General features: G+C 39.2%; 1 protein-coding gene across 2 annotated transcripts in view; it reads left to right on the plus strand.

The window, feature by feature from the left end:
* Nucleotides 1-23,010, plus strand: part of ASPG (asparaginase) — a 74,955-nt gene that overhangs the window by 15,258 nt on the left and 36,687 nt on the right. For both annotated transcript variants that reach the window (XM_005285814.4, XM_065593711.1), the window contains exons 2-6: nucleotides 135-264; nucleotides 4,029-4,140; nucleotides 7,671-7,796; nucleotides 10,223-10,306; nucleotides 12,170-12,296. In XM_005285814.4, the coding sequence (XP_005285871.3) occupies nucleotides 135-264; nucleotides 4,029-4,140; nucleotides 7,671-7,796; nucleotides 10,223-10,306; nucleotides 12,170-12,296 (579 nt within the window). The remainder of the gene's footprint in view (nucleotides 1-134; nucleotides 265-4,028; nucleotides 4,141-7,670; nucleotides 7,797-10,222; nucleotides 10,307-12,169; nucleotides 12,297-23,010) is intronic.

Consider the following 23,010-nt stretch of genomic DNA (forward strand, 5'->3'; position numbering starts at 1 on the left):
TGGGTTTAAATCTGTGCTGGAAAATACATGGAATGTCAATGCAGGGGAGCAGAAGAAGCCAAAGAAAAATCAATGAGACGGAAAACAGAAAAATGAATGTTTCATCAGTAGTTTTTTCCCCCTTTATTTTCTAGGACTTGCTCCTGAAGCTAATAAGTTAGTGAAGGCCCTGAAAAAAATGCCGATGCTGCATGATGAGGTATATGCGAAAGAAAACAAACACTGTGATTGCCCCAAGTTTCCTGATAACACGTTGGTGCTTCCGTAAGTAACTGAAAAAACATGTCTTCCCACTCATTTTGAGAAATTTTTGTAAAGTGCTCTGAAGTCTTAACATGAAGACTCCAATGTTCTTCTTGTGAAATTAATTTAACATAATTTAAAATAAGATAACTTATTTTATGAGTGCTAAATTGTTATGCCTTGCTGGGTCATTAATCATGACCTTTTTAACTCGTGGAAGGCAAAATAATACCCTTCTTGATCAAATTGTTGAGACAGTCTAAAATAAGTAATTATTTGGTAAATTCTGGGATTTCAAGTAGATAATCCTCTGGATATGAATGGTTTTAATAGCCAAGTTATTCTTAGGCTTTTTCTTGGCCAGAGGGGAATATCAAGAGAGAATGTGTGGAAAATAAAATCTGTTCCGGTACCTGTCTTAGCTAGTGGAGTTACCTTTCAGCCATGTTCTAACAGCTGATGTGTTAAGACCATAAGATAAATCACTGTAGGGTTAGCAAAAATATTTATATTACATTACTTTAAAATCAGAATGCCAAACACATTAGTTAACCATAGTATGTACTTATTTTGATCTACATAGTGCCTAATACAATCTCCACTAGTTGCCAAACACAATTACGTTACAAAATAATTATCAAAAACCTAAGAAACACTCTTCAAATCAACCATTTCACAGTGAATGTATGTCATGAAGCTTAAACCTTTCCCCCCAAACATACACTTTATCTATCCGTGGGTGCTTATTTGCCATGGTACTATCACATAAACAAACGCTGGCTACTATGAATACTGTATAGAGCACTATGTGAATTATCTCCAATATGTGTCTGAAGAAGTAGCAGCAGCAGCTAATTAATACAGCTTTGAACTGCCTTCATGCTTTAATTCTACAGTCCCTGCTGCTGTTTAGAATCCCTAAAAGCCAATTGTCTCTTTCTGCCCCAAACTTATGCAACATCATGGTAATTAGATATGGGCTTTATAATTAATCTGCATGGCTTTTTAACTGTTGGGCAATGATTAACAGGCTTATAGGTTTTATTTAGAGGACCATATGCTAATTTGATGTCTTCCCCAGCTGTGACGAATGACTGAATCCCTGTAAACATGTTACATTACACGTAGATTGCAGGAGTATATTTTACAAAATATTTGAAAAGTTAAATAGAATTATGGCTGTTTTGCTATAAGGAGTGGCGAATGAGGTTGATTATGGAAAATCATCTCTTTGAGGGGAAAATTAGGAGACACATAAGCCAAGCAATAAAGTAAATTTTTTAGTTCAAACCTCAATAAATTGAAGCACTTAAAATAAAGAAATTAGGACAAAGGAAAGTCCAAAGGGGACAATACTAACATGAGTTTATGATATACTTGATCTTGTTAAATATTTTGGTTATTTTAAGAAAAATATGTTTTTTTACTGATAGATGACTTTTTATTTAAGTGCTTATAATTGAATAATTTGTTAAAGACATTTTTAAAGGAATTGAAAGATAGTGGAACTCTACTGATGTGCCCTTTTTGTGTCCGAAGTGCATTTCATGTGAAGTGTATAGACAGGGAAAAAACAAACGTATAAATACATGAAGTTTAAAAAATATGTTTCAGGTGAAGGACTGTCAAATACAAATCTTGTTTGTTCTTTAGTATTATTGATCACTATTTCACGAAGGTTAGTGTGGCAAAATTTTGTTTGCCATTGTAGTTTTTATATTTCAATGATTGCTTAGTGATATTTTAACTAGACAATTGAGAAATATTGTAAGTTTTGGGGGAAGAAAATGGGAACAGTTAGTGGACTTTGTAGATCAGTCTGATAACTCTAATGTAATGAAATGGAACATTCTGTTGACTTAAGGATTTGTTTTTGTGGAGGTGTTTCCACCACTAGTAAAAGAGTTGACTGACCGTACTGTCATATGTCTCCTTTTTAAACAGCACTGGCGCAGAGGATCTCTTTTCACTACTGTTTCTTGACTTCCTTTGTAGTTATTTTAAAACCTTGCTCTCATACAGAGTGTGTACATAATGGTTAACGTTAACAAGGCAAAATGCTGTATAAAACCTACATTTCTTAGTTACAGTATGTCAGTTTAAGATTGAAAACAGAAAGTTTGTTTGAATGGTCACACTATAAACTATTCAAATATGCAGACCCACTTCTGCCATGAGACCTATAAGAAATTACCCAATTAATGATGGATTTATGGCAGCTGGGGATAATTGACTCCTGTTTTGGCATATTTTCTGTTGTTTTATAAATAGTGTGTATAAGAAATGTATAAATCTGATTTTTCTTCTCTCCCACCATTTGTATGTTTCTTGTAAGCTGCTCAGAGCAGGGTCTCATTGTTTTTGTACAGCACCTAGCCATGGGGATCCTGATCCTTATTGGAGCTTGTGAGTGCTACTGCAGTATAAACGTTAATAATAAAAGGTTTTTAAAAACCAAATATGGTAACTCCCCTCTATTCCATAGTAAGCATCAGGATGTACTTAATACTTAATCCTCAGATTCATAGGTTCATAGGTTTTAAGGCAGAAGGGAGCATTAGTCTGACTTCCTTCATGACACAGGACAAAGAACCTCACCTGGTAATTTCTGTATCAAGCTCATAGTCCAAATGACCATTCACCTTAATCACATCTGTATTCCAAGGAAACCCTGGACATACCTGCGCAGAAGAGAAAATATCAAAAGCTGATTTTGCCTTCAAATGTTTTTTATTTCAACTAGCTTCTTGTGTGCCAGTAGCTTGTTATTTAGGAAGCTAATTGAAATGGAAAATATGAACAGTGCACTGCCATGTTTTCAAAGGTTTGGATTTATTGCCAGTTTAGTTTAACCTTGTGACAGAATTTTAAGAGTTTTTACTAGTATGTACTCTCAATCTTAAATTCACCTTAACAAATTTCTCTGCTTACCTGCCTTTTGGTGTGAGAATCTCCTCTTAAAAAAATAAATAAATAAATACACGCGCTCGCAGACACACACAAACAAACCCTAATGAGGACTAGGGGAGAGAAAGGGGTCTTACATGGTGGGTATTCCATCTTATTCCCTGAAGTCTGCAGTGAGCACTATCCCACTTTTGGGAGGTAATTAAGATCTGAAGGAGAAGAGATTTGTTTCTGAAACCTTATGAGGAAGTTTTGAGGGGAGCACACAGGGGTGCATTGCTCTCTCTTTTAACATGGACCTTATGAGGGCCACAAGAGACCCATTCAGGGGAGGCTTAAGGAGTGAAATACTTCACCTGCGGTAAGTGCTTCAACCCCGTGGCAAGCATTAGAAGGCTTTTCAAAGCTGACCCAACTTCTCCGTGTACTCCACAGGCAATGGGAGGTTTGTGGATCTCCTTGACCAGCCTTAGGAGTTACTTTAAGATGTTAGTAACTTTCTGAAGTAGAGTTTAATAAACTAACTTTTAATCTTGGGCACTAGAGCTTGGTAAGGTGAGTTCAGTAAACTAGGTTTTGTTTTTCCCTGCCTTCCTACTTTTTGGCACTTTACAGCAAAAAGCAAAAGTTAGGATTTTTTAAACCCTTTATATTTAGGGTGTTGTAATTCAGGAGCTCATGGTTCAGTGCATCTCTACCTTGATAGAAGAACTCTACCATGGCCCCAGGCTTAACCTACCAAACTTGATGTCAATATTCCATTGCGTATTTTTACACATGTGAACAAAAACAGGCTTACCATTCAGTTAAAGGTTAAAAAATTATGAGCATACAATAGTTCATAGCCTAAAACTTTTTCATGTTCTTGTCCTTTTCAGCCTCTCTGAACAAAATAAAAGAATTGTCTACACAATTCTGGAACTTTCACCACTGCTTGATTCTTCCAACATGACGACAGATGATTGGGCTAAAATTGCCAGGAATATTGAGGTACTGTAAGTGTGAATAACCTTGATCATTTTTCAGGTGATATGCTGCAGTTTAATTATTTTCACCTTCTGATAAAATAATTCACTTGTACTCTGCTCATATCATTTATATACTTATTAAAAGTACAATGCTATTCAGTATTTTACGCAGCACACTAGACTGTTGATGACTTGTTAACTTTTGTATGCTTATAAAAAATCGATGAAAAGATACATAATAAGTAATAGTTTTGCAAATAAGAGCCAGAGAGAAATTATGCTTTGTGAAAATGTCAGATTTATTAGAAATGTTTGAGCATTTAGCTATCATTGAAATAATTTTATATAACTGATAGTTAGCTTATGCGATTTATTTTTACAAAATTATGTCAATTATCATTGAAAGAATATAATGTATCTGAGGCTCTGTAGTACTAGTAGCATGGATGATTAAAACTGTGAAGAATGGATTAGGTTTTTCTACAAAAACAACAAGGAGTCTGGTGGCACCTTAAAGGCTAACAGATTTATTTGGGCATAAGCTTTCGTGGGTAAAAACCTTACTTCTTCTTGGACACTGAAACTAGACTGCTTAGCTTCATTAGTCATTAGAACAATATTATTGTGGATGGATTTCCTACACTTGGAGAAATGTCTATGTGCACAAAAATAACTGACATTTATGAAAACAAACTTATGAAATCCTTGAATTTTGTGTGGTTTAACAAAAATTGTCCTTATCCGCCAATCTAAATCAGTTGTGTGCTTTTAGGAAGTAGATCTGTTGTGACAAAACATTGGGAAACATGAACATGTAGTTATTAATGTGCAATCTTTTAGGAAATTATAAGTGACTTCTTGCAAAATTAATCATGATGATTTTGGTTGTCGAAAACACTATGCTCCCCTGGTTCTGTTCACCCTGCATGTTGGTGATGACATTTCAACTGGGCTTGTGTACAGTGAATCTTTTTTCCTCCACCACTGGAGTAGCACCAATGCAGCTCCACCAGCACTAGCAACTCTGGAGCACTGCTGAAGACCAGCTGCCGGTGTTGTTCCCGCCATGTCCTCTAACCCTACTTGAAGCAGGTCTAGTGACATCACTGGCTGGCCACTCCCACTATTGCTGCCACCACTGGAGCGTCACTGGTGCTGCAGCCATGAGGGGAGACTTTCAGACACCCATCACTGTAGATTCAGCCAAGATGAACATATGTAGCCTTCAGCTCGCATTGAAATGACCTCAGTGGCTTATGTTTGACTTTTAAAAAAATATATTAATCTTTTAAAATATCAAATTGTTTATGAAGGCAGTTGCTCATTAACCCACTGATGAATGTATGTTATAGGTCTCCCTCTATGCCTGAGCCTCAGAGGGTCAGAGTCTGTTATAGCCCCCAACTAGAGAGCCTTGGCTTTTTAGCTCAAGATGTACCCCTCTCGGGCTTTTAGTTCTGAAGGTCCCTGGTTCAGTCCTGTATGTCACACTGCAAAAAAAAAAAAAAAAAAAACCAAAACCCCCACAGACATGCAGAGTTACAGCCAGCAGACTTTATATCAAAGAGCCACTTTTCTGCAAATGGGTGACAGTTTGTGAAGGATATTTGCACTCTGATTTTCACTTCTGCATGTTGGCCTCTCCCAACAGCAGTTCCAGTACAGAAGAGAGATAAGAATCTGGTCCTTAATGTAAAGCTAAATTAAATTTCCATCCATGTGTTAGTAACACTTAGCAGTAAAGTAAAAATAAAATAGGACCCTTATAGTCTGGTTCCATGCTGAAAAATAACTCTGTAAAAATGGAATTTGTGAATCAATGATCTTCAGATCAAATCTGCTCAGGTTACAAGTTAAAAGATGTTTTTTCTAATTGCCAGCCCTTCAAACTCAGAATTTAACTCAAGCTGTCTTCTTTCTGGCTGATGCATCATTCTCAATAAAGATTCTGCCACTGAAACGTCAGTTAACTATATGTTGATGATGCATAGGCCAGAAACAAATCCAGCTCGCTGTCCCATAGCTGCATTAGTATTACAGTGCTAATGAGAATATTAAATAATAAAATTTACTTTTGTAGTGTAAGCAAATGAGACTCTGAAAAAACACAGGGAGCATATTGGTTGAGTAAGAAGGGACACATGATTATTTTTCTGACCATAGCCACAGTTTAAGCTTGATTGTCTTGGACAGTCTTATCATGACACACCACCACAGTATCATGTCAAAACTTAAGTGCGGACTTTAGCATGTTGCAATTTGGCATCATGACATGGTGATTTGTCCCCAAAGAGATTTTTGAACCCTTTTATTTCCTGCATATTTAGCTTGCAGAATTGGGAATGGCCCCATCAAATTCTGAGTAGGTGGCAATAGTACCTATTTGAGTATCTGTAGGCAAGTACAGAGGTAGAAATCAGCACGTGGTAGAGGAGGTGATATTATCAGATGAAATAGTAGTGCAAAACTTAAACTAATGCTTGCTTATTCTGGCAAGTAACATCATCAAAAGAAATATTCCATTTCAGGAAAACAAATAAACATGCTTGTGCTGACTTCCATGCTGTTGCTGGCACATGCTCAACTGAAAACCAAAGGTAAAATAGTAGTTAAAAAATGAAGACAGCAGAATTACACTAGGAAATGTCTTGTATGGACAGCTCATTAAATAGTGAGGGGTTTTGGCCTTCCTCTTCCCCCTTCCAAAATCTAGCAGATGTCTTCATTCCAACAGAATCTGCTGTGAACTGCGTGCCTTTGTACTATTACAGCCCAGAATATTATGAGGCCTTCACGTTCCTTACTTTTAAAATGTGTACATGACTTGAATAGTTCACATTAACAATAGCAGAGGTCCTTTTTTGTGAGAGCTCTTTCAGTTTGTTACTTAGCCATGGACCTACAGTAGTGACAATGTCATGCTTATTCATCTGCCTTTGTGAGAGAATCCAGATTCATAGTCACATGACCAAAGAAAAGTTAAACATCATACAATAGTTACTTCAGTGTTAACTTCTGAACGGAAGAGGGCACTCTTACACTGGCAATTTGCCTTTCTGCCAATCGGATTAAATGGGCTGTTTTTGGTTTAGTGCGATCGTACTGGTTTGCCTAATCTGTTCTTGTAAATGGTGTAATCTCCAGAGTAAAAGCAGCTACAAGAAATCAGACTGTGCGACAGATTTACATATGTTAACATTCCTGTTTAAAGCCATTGCTAAACTTTTCTTAATTAGCAGTCTTCTGGTTTAAAAATGCTGCATTAATATGTATACATAGACGAATCTGTCTTTGACTCTTCCATAATTAGCTAGAAGAACTAGATTTTATGTTGATTGCCTTTTTAACTCTTAATTATGTTCAACTGAAAACCTGGACTTCTCTAGAAGGAAACATATTTTATATATAAAATATAGTACTTTTAACGTATAGCAGTTAAAATTATCACCCTGCAGTAGTAGAAGTAAAGCAATATATGTCTGATTTGTGTCAGCACCAGCACAGCATTGTTCTAATTCTGATTAATGTGAAAAAATGTCTTTCCATCTCTAGAAATACTATGAACAATACGATGGTTTTGTGATCCTTCATGGCACGGACACAATGGCATATACTGCTTCGGCTTTATCCTTCATGTGTGAGAACTTGGGTAAAACCATTATTCTGACAGGATCTCAGGTAAACCTTAATTTTAGGCTGAGTTCAAATGCATTTTTTATTGTAGTGTGTCTGTATGTAAATTGTATAGTATACTGATTAACACTGTATGCTTTAGACTTGCAGGGGCAGATTCTCAGCTGGTATGAATTGTCAGTTGTCATTGATTTCAATAGAGCCATGGCAGTTCACACCAGGTGAGGATCTGCTCACAGGTTTTTTGTTGTTAGTGATTCTAGAAATGTAAGAATTGCCGTATTAAATCAGACCTGTAGTGGTTCTAGTCCAGCTGCCAACAGTGGCCAGTACTGGATGCTTCTGAGGAAGGTGCAACAAATCCTGTAGTGGGCTATTGTGTAATAACCTCTTTATATAGGAAACATCTGCCTAAAACCAGGCTGTTAGTGGTTTGTTTAAGCCCAGGAGCATGGAGGCTTATATTCCTTTATAAATTGTTATCCTGTCCTGGATTGTTGTGTGTGGATTATTTTTGTATCTGAGTCTAGCAATCACCCATTTCTTTGTTGTGGGGGACAATGAACTTAATTTCTTCAATACTCTTTGTCCCCATTTTGAACCCTTTTATGATTGCCAGAACAGGATGCATGTGCTTCCTTGGCCACGGAGTGTCTAACATGGGATAGGAGTGGGATGCCTTATGCCCAGTTTCACAGTTGGCATACTTCCTTTAATTTATTCATCTCTATCATCCTGGTGATTGGGCCTTACCACATTGTGTCTGAAGCTGATTTTTTATTTTGCACCAGTGTGCATTTTACACCTGCTGTTTTACCAGAATGGCCTCTGCTGTTTGTTTAAACATAAAAGTGCAACTCTAGTCTTAAAAGTGACTTGAAAAATGGTATTGTGAGATTTCATCTTTTATCTTCCAATAACTTCCACATCAAACGTGATCTGTTGCAAATAAAAATATTTATTTATTGCTAGCTCTGAAAAATGAACTTGAGCTCTGAGAAACATCCATTTTCCCAAGTAATAAAGGTCCAGGCCATATTATGCTTTTATTAACACAATAGGTAAGCAGGCAGCAAGTTATGATTACCACTCCTGATTGACTAAGAATTATGCACATCCTATTATTTTGTTACCCTGTCTTCTCAACCTGCTTGTTGGTTTCATCCATCTGTTATGTTTTTTTTTCTTTTTTAGACTGTAAGCTCTTTGGTAAACTCTATGGTTGTACAGTGCCTAGCACAATTGGACCCCAGCCTGATTGGCGACTAGGCACTATCACAATTTTATTAAATAACAATAATTCTGTATTCCTGCTGTTGTCTCTGGGTTTGTGCAGGAGAGGCAGTGTAATCTAGTGTCTAAAGCACTGGACTGGGATTCTGAAGACCTGGATTTTATTCCCAGCTTTGCTACTAATCTACTAGGTGACCTTGGGCAAATCATGTAATCTCTGTGCCTCAGTTTCTCCATCTGTCAAAAGAGGACGATACTTACCTCCTTTGTAAAGTGCTTTGAGAGCTTCTGATGAAATGTGCTATATAAGATCTGAGTGTTATTTTTATTACATGATTGACTTTGTACTTGGGACTTAGTAAAGAATTTGGATGATAAAGAAGGAATAGAATGCAGGTCACTGTCTCTAAATTGTCGGGGTCTGTAAGATTATCTGTACTGTTTACTTTATTAAAAAAAATTAAGGATTTTGCTTTCATTTTTTGCTGTATTATTTACAGATCTGCCTGGCACATGAACCAGAAGCAGAGCATGCAATCTTAACTTTTGCATTGTTTAAAGTAGCTCAGACATTGGGGATGATTTTGCTAATAAAGATTCATTCTAAAAAGGCTTAGAAGTCATCATCCTCTAAGTAACACACTAAGTCTCTACATTTAGTCTTGTCCTATTCTGTCAATAACAAACTACCTGTTCGCCTTTTATATTCAGCCAGGAAGAGTAGGGCAAATTATATCCTCAGATGATGCTATGGGTGACTCTGAATGAAGTGAGGCTGTTGCTCATCTTACTCTCTGTACACTTTTCTGCCTCATGCTTCCTCACTGAAGAATTGAATACACACATTTTCTGTTCTTGATGTTGTTGCTAACCTGGCTTTCCCTTCTGAAAGAAAATATGCAGTTGCTTAATCAGACCAGAATAATTTCTTTAATGAGATTTTTTTTAAATAAAGCTATTACAATAAGAGGAAAAATATGAAAAAGCCAATGATATATTTTATGAAAAAAATCTGTTTTACATTCAGAGGGAGAAATTCCACCATCTGCTTCTGTCTAAAATAGTTAGTTTGGATGAAGAAGTAAATCTTATTCACCGTAAATGATATAATGGGAGATTGCCTTGATTGTTACATAAATTATTCATGTATTTATACTGGATTTGTATTGCATGAACTGGAATCTCTTCTGCTGTTTATATATAAGAAATGGGGTGTAATTTCAGTCCCTTCTTTTTAGGTGCCTATATATGAATTGCGGAATGATGGTCGAGCCAACCTACTAGGGGCGCTGCTGATCGCTGGACAGTTTGTAATTCCTGAGGTCTGTTTCCCTAGCATCAGAATTTGCTTTCCTGAATTTAGTAAAACCAAATGTTTACTCTTTTAAAATATATCTGTTAACCAAGAAGGAATGTGCATTGATCTTTAAAGGAACCCTGTCAAGGTTAACAGACCCCCATCTGACACAGTGCACACACTGTTGTCAGGCTTAACTTACCAGTATGTTCCTAATATATTGTATAGACTTGTCATGTCTCTGACATACTGGCGCAGTAGACTTGAAATCAAAGATTTTCATTTGCACACTGTGCTTGGGACTCAAAACAAGTAGTTGAGTGGAGGTGGTGGGAATAGTTAAAATTGAAGAGAAGTTTAGTACTGGTAAAATGTAGAAAATTTCTGTCTCTGTAGAGATTGTAGTGCCTGTTATGTTAATAAAGAACATCACACTCAGAGCTGTGGAAGCTTCCCCACACTGCCTCACTAATATGTTTGAAATCTGACCAGCAGAACCCACCCATCAAGCAGAGAGAGACAGTAGTTCAGTTTTCAGAGTAGCAGCCGTGTTAGTCTATATCCGTAAAAAGAACAGGAATACTTGTGGCACCTTAGAGACTGACAAATTTATTAGAGCATAAGCTTTTGTGGACTACAGCCCACTTCTTCGGGTTCAGTTTTCACCCTCATTCAGTCTGTCTCTGTTCTGACACTGCCAGTTTGATGTGGGTTAAGTTCAGCAGCTTACTGACCAAGATTTTCCAAAGTGACTAGTAATTTTCAGGTTTCAGAGAGGTAGCCATGTTAGTCTGTATCAGCAAAAAGAACGAGGAGTCCTTGTGGCATCTTAGAGACTAACAAATTTATTTGGGCATACGTTTTTGTGGGCTAAAACCCACTTCATCAGATGCATGGAGTGGAAAATACAGGCACAGGTATAAATACACGAAAAGATGGGAGTTGCCTTACCAAGTGTGAGGTCAGTCTAACGAGACAATTCAATTTAACAGTAGGATACCAAGTGAGGAAAAATAACTTTTGTAGTGGTAATGAGAGTGGCCCATTTCAAACAGTTGACAAGAAGGTGTGAGTAACAGTAGGGGAAAATTAGTATGGGGGAAATTAGGTTTAGGTTTTGTAATGACCCAACCATTCCCAGTCTTTATTCAGGCCTAATTTGATGGTGTCCAGTTTGCAACTCCCATCTTTTCATGTATTTATACCTGCTCCTGTATTTTCCACTCCATGCCTCTGATGAAGTGGGTTCTAGCCCATGAAAGCTTATGCCCAAATAAATTTGTTAGTCTCTAAGGTGCCACAAGGACGACTTATTGTTTTTAGTAATTTTCAGTGCCGTAATTTTTATGGAGTTCAGCTTGAGACCTTTGAAGGGGACTGACTTTTCACTAAGCATGGAGTTGCCTGATGCCTTTTAGGCATCTTAAGTTGGGCACCCAAAAACGAATGTATCCAAACCACTAGTCCCTTTGGAAAATCTTGACCATTTTGTGTGGGCCACCAAAAAGCAATTGGACTCCAATTTCAGATGCTTATGACAGCTCTTTAAAAGTCCTCTCTTTTCTTCTCACCTACCTCCACTTAAACTTGACCAAAAAACCCTAAAGAAACAGCCTTCGCTGTCTTTCCTAGACTTTGCCTGCTCTTGTGAGGGAATTAGGTAGCTAGTTAACGTTTAACTTGTTAAGAGTTAAAGAACAATCCATAAAGTGACAGGCATTCCACTTTTTTTTTTAAAAAGTGTCAGAGTTGTAAATCTGCCAACCTCTAAGTACTTCTCATTAGTTTAAAGATTTAGAAAACATTTTAAAAGGGGAAGACAACAGTATTTGTTTATATCTTTAATTACTGGCTTCTACACAGACATGTTTCTTTATTTTTCTTGTAGGTGTGCCTGTATTTTTATCATAAGCTGTACAGGGGAAATAGGGTGACTAAGGTGGATGCTGGGAGTTTCAATGCCTTTTCCTCACCTAACCTGCCTCCACTTGCAAATGCTGAGGTTGATATTACAGGTAAGCAATTTCATCGTTTAAGCCCTGTAATTTATGACACATGCAAAAGTGCACTACCTTCCTCAAGAGCTGTTTCAGGATTTGATCAGTACTTACACAATTGAGACACACATTTTCTTAAGTATGGATGTGATTTAAAAGCATTGGGTTATGCCGTTTGTGTCCTGACACCACTCCATGTGCCCTAGAAGCTGTTAAAATGATAGTTGTATAAGATATAAGAATCAGCAATTAAACTGCAGGTAGATTTTGTACAGTTCTCTATTATACATAGACATGGCTGGATTGATTCTTACCAAATATCCAGACTCTTGGGAGGGAAGCATTTTGGGAATATGCCCTTCTGCCACAAAAATGCTTGGTCTGGGGATAAAATAAGGTAGGGAAAAATGAAAGAACAAAGTGGTTTAATCTCTTTAATGATTACACTGGACCCCGAAATAAGGCACAGCAGGTGGGGCAGCATCTGTACAGTTTTTGACAGATTGTTCCTGTCTGCACTTTGGTTCATAGTCATAGTTCATGGTAAGGCGCTTTATTAGGTGCTTAAGAAACTAAGATCCTTTTAAATCAGAGGGACACTGTTAATGTTGGTAGGTCTAAAATTTGATCTTTCTTCCTAATTTATTTAGACATTAGGCAATCTGGATGTGTGTTCCTGTTTTTGTTTTGTTTTTTTAATTATTAAAAAAATACATAAGGATTTCAGTACCAGTATGCAAAATTACTGTCACAAATGATTGTGCCAATGTGATGGATGAAGTTCCTTTTTGGTGAAGAAACTTATTTAAAACGTCAAGGTGTCAAGGGGTCACTACAAACCTTGACTAAGATATATTTCATACTTCTGAAAATTATCTGTTCGTGCTGGTGTCCAGTTAAATTAAAAAATATATCTGGGGTAGAAGTGGTGCAGAGGATGGATGCACTAACCTTTCACTTCCTTCCGTCATCTCTAGTCCCTAGTGGATGTCCACCTAACTTGAAAAACCTCTCTTCTTAGTGTTGTTGAAAAGACTGGTACTGTGGCTAGGACATTTGATTAGGATTTGGAAGATCCGAGTTCTATTCCTGGCTGTGTCACAGGCCTCCTGTGTAACCTTAAGAAGTCACTTAACTTCTCTGTCCCTCAGTTTTCCCCAGTTGAAAAATTAAGTTAATAATACTTCCCTACCTCAGAACACTCTTGTAAGGATAATTCCATTAATGTTTGTACAGATACTATGATGATGAGCACTGTTAAAAAAAAACCCAACTATAATTTATTTTTTTTAAATTTCAAGTAATTGACAGTCCATTCAGCCACATTCCAAGATTGGAATACACCTCTACCTCGATATAACGCTGTCCTCGGGAGCCAAACAATCTTACCGTGTTATAGGTGAAACTGCATTATATCGAACTTGCTTTGATCCACCGGAGTGCGCAGCCCCCCCCCCCCCCCCGGAGCACTGCTTTACCACATTATATCCGAATTCGTGTTATATCGGGGTAGAGGTGTAGTAAGTTTGTACTTCTCAGAACTGAGGTGCATCTTGTGAGATTCCCCACAATAACTGCCTTCAGAACATCTGGGAGATAAAGGAAATCTCTTTCTTACTTTTGCTATCACAATTTAGTTAAAATTAACTCAGGCAAATAAATGACTTCTGTAGTTAAGGAAAAAATTTAATGTATTCGGTTAACCAGAACGCTTCCCTTTGTACTATTTCTGAATACTGGGATGGGTTGTCTTGAATTTTTTTACTGAATTTTTATAAACTGGGACAAATGACATTATAAATATTGGGTTTTCTTAATGATCAATAATGGAATCAAACTTTATGTAAATTCTTTCTTGGGTTCAAATGATCTGCTTTATGAGTACCTGTTTTTTGTAGTAGAAAAACGATAAAGCTATCAGTTACTTTTTCCTGGCCATAATGTCCCATTAAATTGTAAGCAGAACTCCCCCATTGAAATCAATGGGGAGTTGTGCTTTAAAACTGATGGCATGAATTGCCCCATTATTACTATTTGTTTCAATTGATTGCATTGTTAGTGTAGTGCCACTTGTCCAAAGTGGAAGTGTCAGTACTGAATGATTGTTTCATTTTGGAAATCCATAGTTCACAGAATACAGACAGTATCTATAACTAGTGCAGCTTTACTCTGTCTAAAATAAATTTTTTGAAACATGGTTATTTTCCCTGAGTGCACTCCTAGAATCCTCATGAGAAGCTCTTGTGGAGAAAAGGAACCATTTGCGGCTTTTAAAAACACACCAAACCAACCCAGCTATTTTTAACCATTTAAATTGCTTGTGTACATTGTCTTCCTTCACTTTTTTCAGACAAGTCCATCTCTTTTGCTGCTTCCAGGGCTGGCTCCAGGCACCAGCACAGCAAGCTGGTGCTTGGGGCGGCCCATGGAAGGGGGCGGCACGTCCGGGTCTTCGGCAGCAAGTCCCTCTCGAACTTTCTCTTCGCCGCTTGGGGCAGCAAAAAAGCTGGAGCCGGCCCTGGCTGCTTCAGTCTGCTGCCGATCTGCTGTCAGTTCCAGAAGGAGATGTAGGCAGTCTACAGAAACTTTCCTCTGAGAATCCAGCTCCACAGGTCTACAAACTGGGAGACAGGCTGGGCTTGGAAGGTGTGTGAGAGAGATTAGGAGGAGTTGATTATCTGTTTCCAGCAAGAGAATGGAAGGTGGGAGTATAATGGGACCAGAGCCCACTATGACTGATTAATTGGTGCAGAAGGGCGAGGTGGAGAGATACTGCTGGCGGGTAGAGAGCTATGCTATGCTGTATCTGTCTCAGAACCAAAGAGTGAGGCAGAATAGAGAAGTTAATCTGCATTCTGTGCATCTGCAGCAGCCTCTTCACCTCCAGTTGCTCCTCTCATTTTTTCCCCATTGATCCATGCTCCCACTGATCAATCCTTGTGGTTGGTTTCTGACCTCATCAGTCCTCTTTTCCTTTAATGTCCCTGGTCAATATTTAGAAGTTTCCTATGGCTTTTTCAGCACCTTCCTTCAGTTCCATTGTCCATCTCTGGACGCACTGGCTGTATCAACTTCCCCAAAATTTTGGATCTGGCAAGCTTGATTCTTGTAGGCAGTGGTGAAAAGATTCCAGAGTGTTGTTCATGTGAACAAGCCTCAGGAAGCGCCCATGAAATACTTACTTTAAGCTCCTGATGCAGCATAGGACAAAAAGCATCGGAATACATTAAAAAATATATTTGTAATATCTTCAGTGATCAAGAATAGACCTTGACTCCAGGGGTGCCTTACAGATTTGAACGGGGCAGACAAAAAAGAAGCCCAGGCTAATTACTAACTACAGTGTATAAGGACACAGTCTCAGTGCATTTCATAATTTATTTCTCACTTCAGCTACTCTTTATTCATAGAATCATAGAATATCAGGGTTGGAAGGGACCTCAGGAGGTCATCTAGTCCAACCCCCTGCTCAAAGCAGGATCAATCCCCAACTAAATCATCCGAAAGTATTTTATTGCCTGAAAGTATCAAACTAAAATCTGCTTCTTTATTCTACCTAGTTTTTCTCCATCACACATGCATATGGTTTGTTAGCATAGGGATTTTGAGTGCTGAGGTTGTCATCATTGTGGTTTGGTTTTGTTTATTTTTTAAAGAAACATTGAAAGATTTATGCAGGAAAAATCAAGTACATAAAAAAATTGCTGAACTTTGCAGATAGATACAACAGGGAAAGTTGTGAGGATGCGCACTATCAACCTTCATAACATCACTAATGTAAAAGATGGAGGATGGTTAGTTATCAGGGGCCAAGTTACTGTGTTTTGCTTGGCAGTATTAGGCAATTCCGGTTGTACATAGTAAAAAGCCCAAGTCATTTATTTATTGATATTATCAAGGTAAATGCCAGCTCTATACATTGAGGTATTTTTTCTTACAAATACAGGCATGTTTATTGTTGGAATGAATATTTAGTTGGGATAGACTCATTTCAAAAGGCGTATATCAATTATGACAAATTATTGCCAGAAAAAGGTGGCTGTATTTTTTTGTCTTGCTTTCCACCTTTAAGAACCATCCATAAGTTGGTTTGTGCTCTCCACCCATTGGCTGTCACCCTGAATTCTAATGAACACTCGTGTAGCTTATATAATGGTACGACTTGCCTGTCACTTTGCAGAGAAGGGTAAGAAGAAAGTGCTGCTGTTTGACTGGAGCTTTGCGATCATTAAAAGCTGTATTTCTTGTTTGATTTCATAACTTTGAGTTCAGTCACCACTCCTTAGGGAGGTGTCACTTTTAGAGCTACTGTACTCCTATAATGAATGAGTTCAAACCTGTATTGTGGCGTTTGTGTATGTGTTGCCTAACAAAAGTTTGCTGCTTTCTAGAATGTGTTGTATTAGTTTGATTTCTTTCCCTCTGTCCTGATGTATGGTCTTGTCTTTATTAGATTAGACAGAAAGAGATGAGACTTTCACCATCTGATACTTCTGTAAAGGGAAAAGAGGTCTTCACTTACCTTCCAGGACCTATGACCCTGGAACCTTCCACATTCTTACTCCTTTCTATTCAGTAATTCTAAACCTTTCAAGTGAACAACATCCTTAGTACACACATTCTGACATCCTGTCACGGATATCTCAGATATTACACCTTGTGGGATATAAAACACAAATTTAAAATCTTAAAGAGTCTTCACAATATACTAAACCAACCTGTTCATACTTCAACTGGATTGTATGGTAACAATGGTGTCACAGTCTGGTTCATGCTGAGGCTTAACAGTGGAACAGAAGCTAGCCAGACTTCCGGACACCGCCACGCCTTCTGCCCCCAATCCCTCTGTCAAAAATGGTTTAGCATACAGTTATGTATGAAGGTCAAAACTTTCAAACTTGGCTGCTTAAAATTAAACTCCTCAGAAAGTGGCCTGATTATTTCAGAAGGGTCTGAAGTCAAAAGGGAATTGTGAATGCTTAGCACATTTGAAAATCAGACCACATTTGTAGATGTCTAATTTTAGGCACCCAATTTTGAAAACCTTTAAGGTTTTAAATTTTTGTTTTTATATCTCATATGCTTTGGCCTGTTTGCCTTCCTTCCCCAGGCCATGTTGGACATTTAGTACACTAAAATATAATTACCTAACTTTTTAAATAGTGTACATCCTTTTTAGGGGCTTGCCTGTTTCTGAGGAAGATGAATAATGTGCTTATCTTTGTTCCTAAAATAATCAGCTTTGTACTCAAATTTACATAATGCAGAGGAGTATGTATGCTACATCAGTTGAAAGCTTTTTTTACAAGCATAGCCCATCCAAGTCAGAACAGGTTGCTCGTTATCTGTTGCAATGTGCCAAAAGCTCAATGAATAACTTCTCTAGTTAGCCAGTTCATCATATAGGAGTCCATAAAGCATTATTCTGAACACAGAAAGGTAGAAATTCTCATACGTCATCTGCCTATCCATAAGCTTCCTTACTTCATATTGGCAGTTCTTAAGATTATTTTCATCGAACAATCCAGACAACCTGATGTAGCTGCAGAAGTTGTGGGATAGAATGTCCATCCAACAGAATGACATAAATTGTGCATAAATTGAGCCATGACATGGAAAATTTCTCCATTTCTTGGATATTGTATATGGTAACACAAACAGTGCAAAAGAATTGCTGAATGAGATTGTGTATGGCTCTCTGCATGATTTGAAATGGCTCAGAACAAGCCTTAGCTGGACATGGAAGGATTTATACTTTTGTTTGTTTGAGAACTAATCCAGCTCAGTTGGATTAATTAGGTTGGAAGCCAGAGCAGAATGTACGAGTGGTGTTATTTGCAGGATGGAAAAATGTCATTTGTAAAGATAACTGCTACTCTTATCCCTGAAGTCATGATCTGTATTAAGCAGATCGGCAAAACTCTCGGTGTGGGGAATGATGCTAACTAGAGGAAAGTTTTCTGGCTATATTAATTTTGTTTAAAATAGATCTCTCTTCTGGGATAAGTTACTTTCCTCCATTAATGCTGTAACATTTTGAACACAGAGCATTATTCAGTAGAGCGCATTTTCAGACATAGGTTCAGAAAATATAAGGTAAACATTAGACCTATCCTGGTTATCTCAGTTTTAGTCTTCTTATCTTGGCATGGATCTCTAATGAGAGATGGTTTAATCTTATTTTGGCAAAGTTAACCAGGATAGGTCTAATTCACTCTTCAGATTTTTTAAGAAAACATTAAGTACACTGATAGTTTCCAAAGTAGGTAACATACATTCTGAAGGATGTCTAAGCAAAGTCTAATCTTTGACTGAGGATGGAAGAAAAAAAACTTTCATGTCCTTTGGTTGGCACTGGCTTTGAGTGTAGATGAGACAGCTTTAAAAAAACATCCCTTGTTGCAGGGGAAAAAGAGAACTGGGGATTCTTGGGCATCTTAGTAAATACTGCTGCTGCTCTCTCTCCTCCCACCTATGATTATGATGAATAGGACTCAAAAAATTTTTTAACACTCACTTACCAGGACAACCTTCTGGCCTGGTGAGAGAGATTTCTACTGCTTCAGCCCTCAAGGCCCTACTCCAAGCCACACCTATTTAGCTATCACATCTTCAACCCCCTACCAGTAATTTTGCCCCAATAAATTCTTCCTTGCTAAATAGAATCAAGGGGTTGGAATCAAACTATTGGAGACTGAGTGATGGGGATTCACAAGTCTAGTTAATGATGTTTCAGTACAGTTCATTACAGGCACATATGAGAGTTTCCCTTGACACAATCCCGGAAAGAAGCTTTTGTTTGGGATATAAGTTATAACCGCTTCCAGATGTCTTCTTTTGTTGCAGCTTCTTATTGTAAATGTAGGCCACTTTTTCCCTGTTTTATTTAAACCTAAGAATACTTCAGCTATTCTGTGTGTGAAGAGGAAGCCATGCTGGATGCAGGAAGGGGAGCTGTTGAAACATGGTGGGAGACAGAATCTTAAACCAGTGTAAAATAGTATAAAAGTGAGGAGAATAAGTGAAGCTTGCTATTCTCATCAAATACTGATTTGCTGCAGTAGAGTTGATCCATCTTCAAAGGCTAGGTATCGTGGTCCGCAGGGCTATTGTGGTGGAATGCTTTTCTCAGCTGATTTAGGATCCTGCTTTGCAGTTGAAGTTTTATCAAACACAGTGTTTTTCAGATTGTAGAAAGCATTTGCATGTTACATGATTGAACATATAGCTATGATTCATTTGAGCTATTAGGACTTGATTAATGTTGAGCATATGAGCATACATCCAGTGCCTTCTGTATTTCTGCTATTAATTTTATTTTAATCCATGGACCCCTCCCCTGTCCTGCTGCAGGAATTAAATTTCCTGTGCTAGGAATGGCATTGTAAGACAGGGTGTAGGAGCTGTCAGCTTCTGTAGGGAAGGCAGCAAATATGGGGATGAAGGAGCAGAGCTGGAGACCATGAGCCATCTCATGCATAGTCAGTTCTTTTGTTGCTATTTTATATACTCCCCTCTTTATGAGAGTGTTCAGGTAATATAACAAAAGCTTCCTCTAGCTCTAGAGTAAGACACAGGTTTTCTGCTTTTCCAGTACTCACTCACCTTCACCGTAACTTCTCAGAAATCATTACACTCATAACCAATTGGGTCTTCTCCTGGTGTCTGTTTCTTTGGTCTATATTACCCCAGACTTAAACTTTTCTACTAGTTCTGCACTTAGCAACTGTAATGCATTAAACATGTTACTGCATAATATTATGAATTATTACATATTACTATATTTAGTATGTAGCTGGAACCATTTCAACCCTAGGCTTGTTGGACCTCCAGGTTCCTCCTCTGCCATATTGGTGTGACAAGGCAAGAGAGTTGCCTTTTTTAGAACATCACTTTATATGTTATCATCACTTGTCAAACTACTTGGACCCAGCTATGTGATCTCCTGAATTGAGCTGGTCAACTTCCCAGAAATTTTGTAGCTATACATGTTCAGGTTGAATCTGCACATACATCCCACTGCTCTCTCTCATCCTCAGCACAGTGGGGATCCATTTGCTCATGAGTGGATGATTCTTACACCATCATGAATATCACTTTAAATATGTTTCACAATTTGTGAGTAAAAACATTTATCCATATAATCCCCTGGTTTGTTTTTTCTGTAAGCACTGTCCTGAGACCCTTGTGACGTATCTGCTGTCTTGCTTGCCAGGGATGGGACGGTGTTGGGAAGTTCATAATAACTTTATGCTGATAGATTATATCAGTTATGTATAGCCTGTCGTGATTGTTAGAAATTGTCTTGTCCTGGCATCAATGAGAGGAAAATTGTTTTACTGGGGTTTGGAGGGAGGCTTTTATATATATATTGGATATTCTTGAAAGCAGCTGTGACTATTGATTGCAAAAAATCAGGATAGTAGCTGAATGTTTTCAGGAGTGACTAATTCCTTACAAGACACAGGGCAAGTCTATAATAATATGTATCCTAATTTTCTATCTGTCCTTGCAGCCCGGGGGCTTCTCCAGAAGTGAAAAGAAACAGTTTGTTTTCCATTGTGAGCTAAGTTTTACAGCATGATCTGTGCTTTTAGTGAAATATGGTACTTGAAGCCATGGGTTGTTATATGCAGTGTACTCCTGGTGGAATTCTGCGCCACTGCATATGCACAGAATTAATTTCCCCCGCAGATCTCTTTGCTTTCCCGCAGAAAATGCCTTTCTGATGGGGAAGCAAAGGGAAGCCATAAGAGCAGTCATGCGACCCTCCCCAGCAGTATGTTTTGGGTGCCTAGGGCAGCCAGCAGAGAGGTAAATCACTGTAGGGCAGGGGGCAGGACTGGAGAAGACCTGGCTGGTGGCTCCTACCCTGCGCTGGGTTCAGCTTTTAGTCCCGGATGGGCTGGGGAGTACGGGACTTCCTCTTCCCTTGCACGGCATCCAGGGCAGATTTCTCCCTAGGCTGCAAGAAGCTCTGCAAACTCCCTACTTATTGCTCCTCAGCTGCAGGGGGAGGGATCATGATACAAGGAGCTGCTCCTCCATCCGCCCAACTCCCATGCATCCAGACCCCCCTATACACAGACCCTCCTGCCGAGCCTCAATTCCCCCCATATCCAGACCACCCCTGCCAAGAGCCACTCCCTCTGCACCACCCCGAAGAGCCACCCGCACCTGGATCCCCACTCTACGGAGCCTTAAGCAGCTGAAGCTGGATCCCCACCCCACGGAGCCCCACTCCCCCAGTATCTGGACCCCCCTACACTGAACCCTCGCACACCCTGACCCCCCACCAAACTCTATCCCCACGCACACACAGACCCCACCTCGCTGAGCCCCAATCACCTTCACCTGGACCCCCCTGCAGAGTCCCATTACCGTTGCACCCAGAACCCCCCGACAAGCCCCTGTGCATCCAGCTCACTGCTCGCACCCAGAATCCCCCACACAGAATCCTCTCAACCCACACCTGGATCCCCCCACAGTAAGCCCCTCCACACTTGGATCCTGCTGAGCCTGCCCACATCTGGTGCACCTGGCAGGGAGGAGTAGGGCCCTGAGGTGTTTCTAGGGCAGACTCGGTCCTTGCACTATGTCAGGGTTGGGTGCAGCCTTACTACTGAGCCATGTCCCGGGGGGTGGGGAGGAGCTGCAGAGTGATCTCCCACCTCTGTGCAGCCAGCGGCCTGTACTTCCCAATGCCATGCTGGAGCCTCCACATTTATTTGACAAATAAAATTTGCAGAATTTTAAAATATTGTGCGCAGAATTTTTTTTTTTTGGCGCAGAATGCCCTCAGGAGTAAAGCCAAAGCCCCTTCTACAAGTTGTCAGTTATTGATATTTCTCTCTTGCATTGGAATACTAAACTTTTTGAAATCCATAATGCATGATTTGGCTTTTAATAATGGAACACAAACAGACTATTAAACAGCTGGCATCTGGCTTTAAATATATAATCACAGTTAATTGAATCCTTGCTATTTTATTTAATCATTAGTAACTACATTATAAGGTCTGGAGATGATTAGTGGCAACAGTAACAACATCTGTCTTTAATATGACATTTGGAATTCGTGTCACATCTTTCATATTTGAGAAGATGTATTTTTTCTGACTTGGAGTACTTGTTGATATAATTCCAATTACAAAATAATGAAGTCCTGATTAGAATGTGTGAAAAGTAAATGTTTCATTTACGTTAGACCTTCTTCATACCATTCTGTTGTCCCCAAATCTTCCGAATATTCTAAACAGGTGAAGGTAGAAGGAGGGTAGTTTATAACGGAGGATAGTAACAGGGTCGCCCAGAGGCGGGGGGCAAGTGGGGCAATTTGAGCCGGACCCCGCAGGGGTCCCGTGAGCCCTGGCCCGGCGGTGGTCCGAGTCTTCGGTGGCCCCACGAGCCCTGGCCCAGCGGTGGTCCAGGTCTTCGGCGGCATTTCGGTGGCGGGGGACCCTTCAGTGCTGCCGAAGACGTGGAGCGACTGAAGGGCCCCCTGCCGCCGAAATGCCGCCGAAGACCCAGACCGCCGCCGGGTGAATACAAGCGCCGCAGCTCCCCCGCTTTGCCCCAGGCCCCCTGAATCCTCTGGGCGGCCCTGGATAGTAATGATGGCATAGGTGTAAGTGGAATATCAGTCAAGGACTTTGCACAATCACTGAATTAACTTTACATTTTCAGAAGATTATATTAGAATGTAGTGTCAACCTTTTTTAACAGCAGATCA

This window comes from Chrysemys picta, chromosome 4 (genome assembly GCF_011386835.1).
Source record: "Chrysemys picta bellii isolate R12L10 chromosome 4, ASM1138683v2, whole genome shotgun sequence".
NCBI lineage: Eukaryota > Metazoa > Chordata > Testudines > Emydidae > Chrysemys > Chrysemys picta.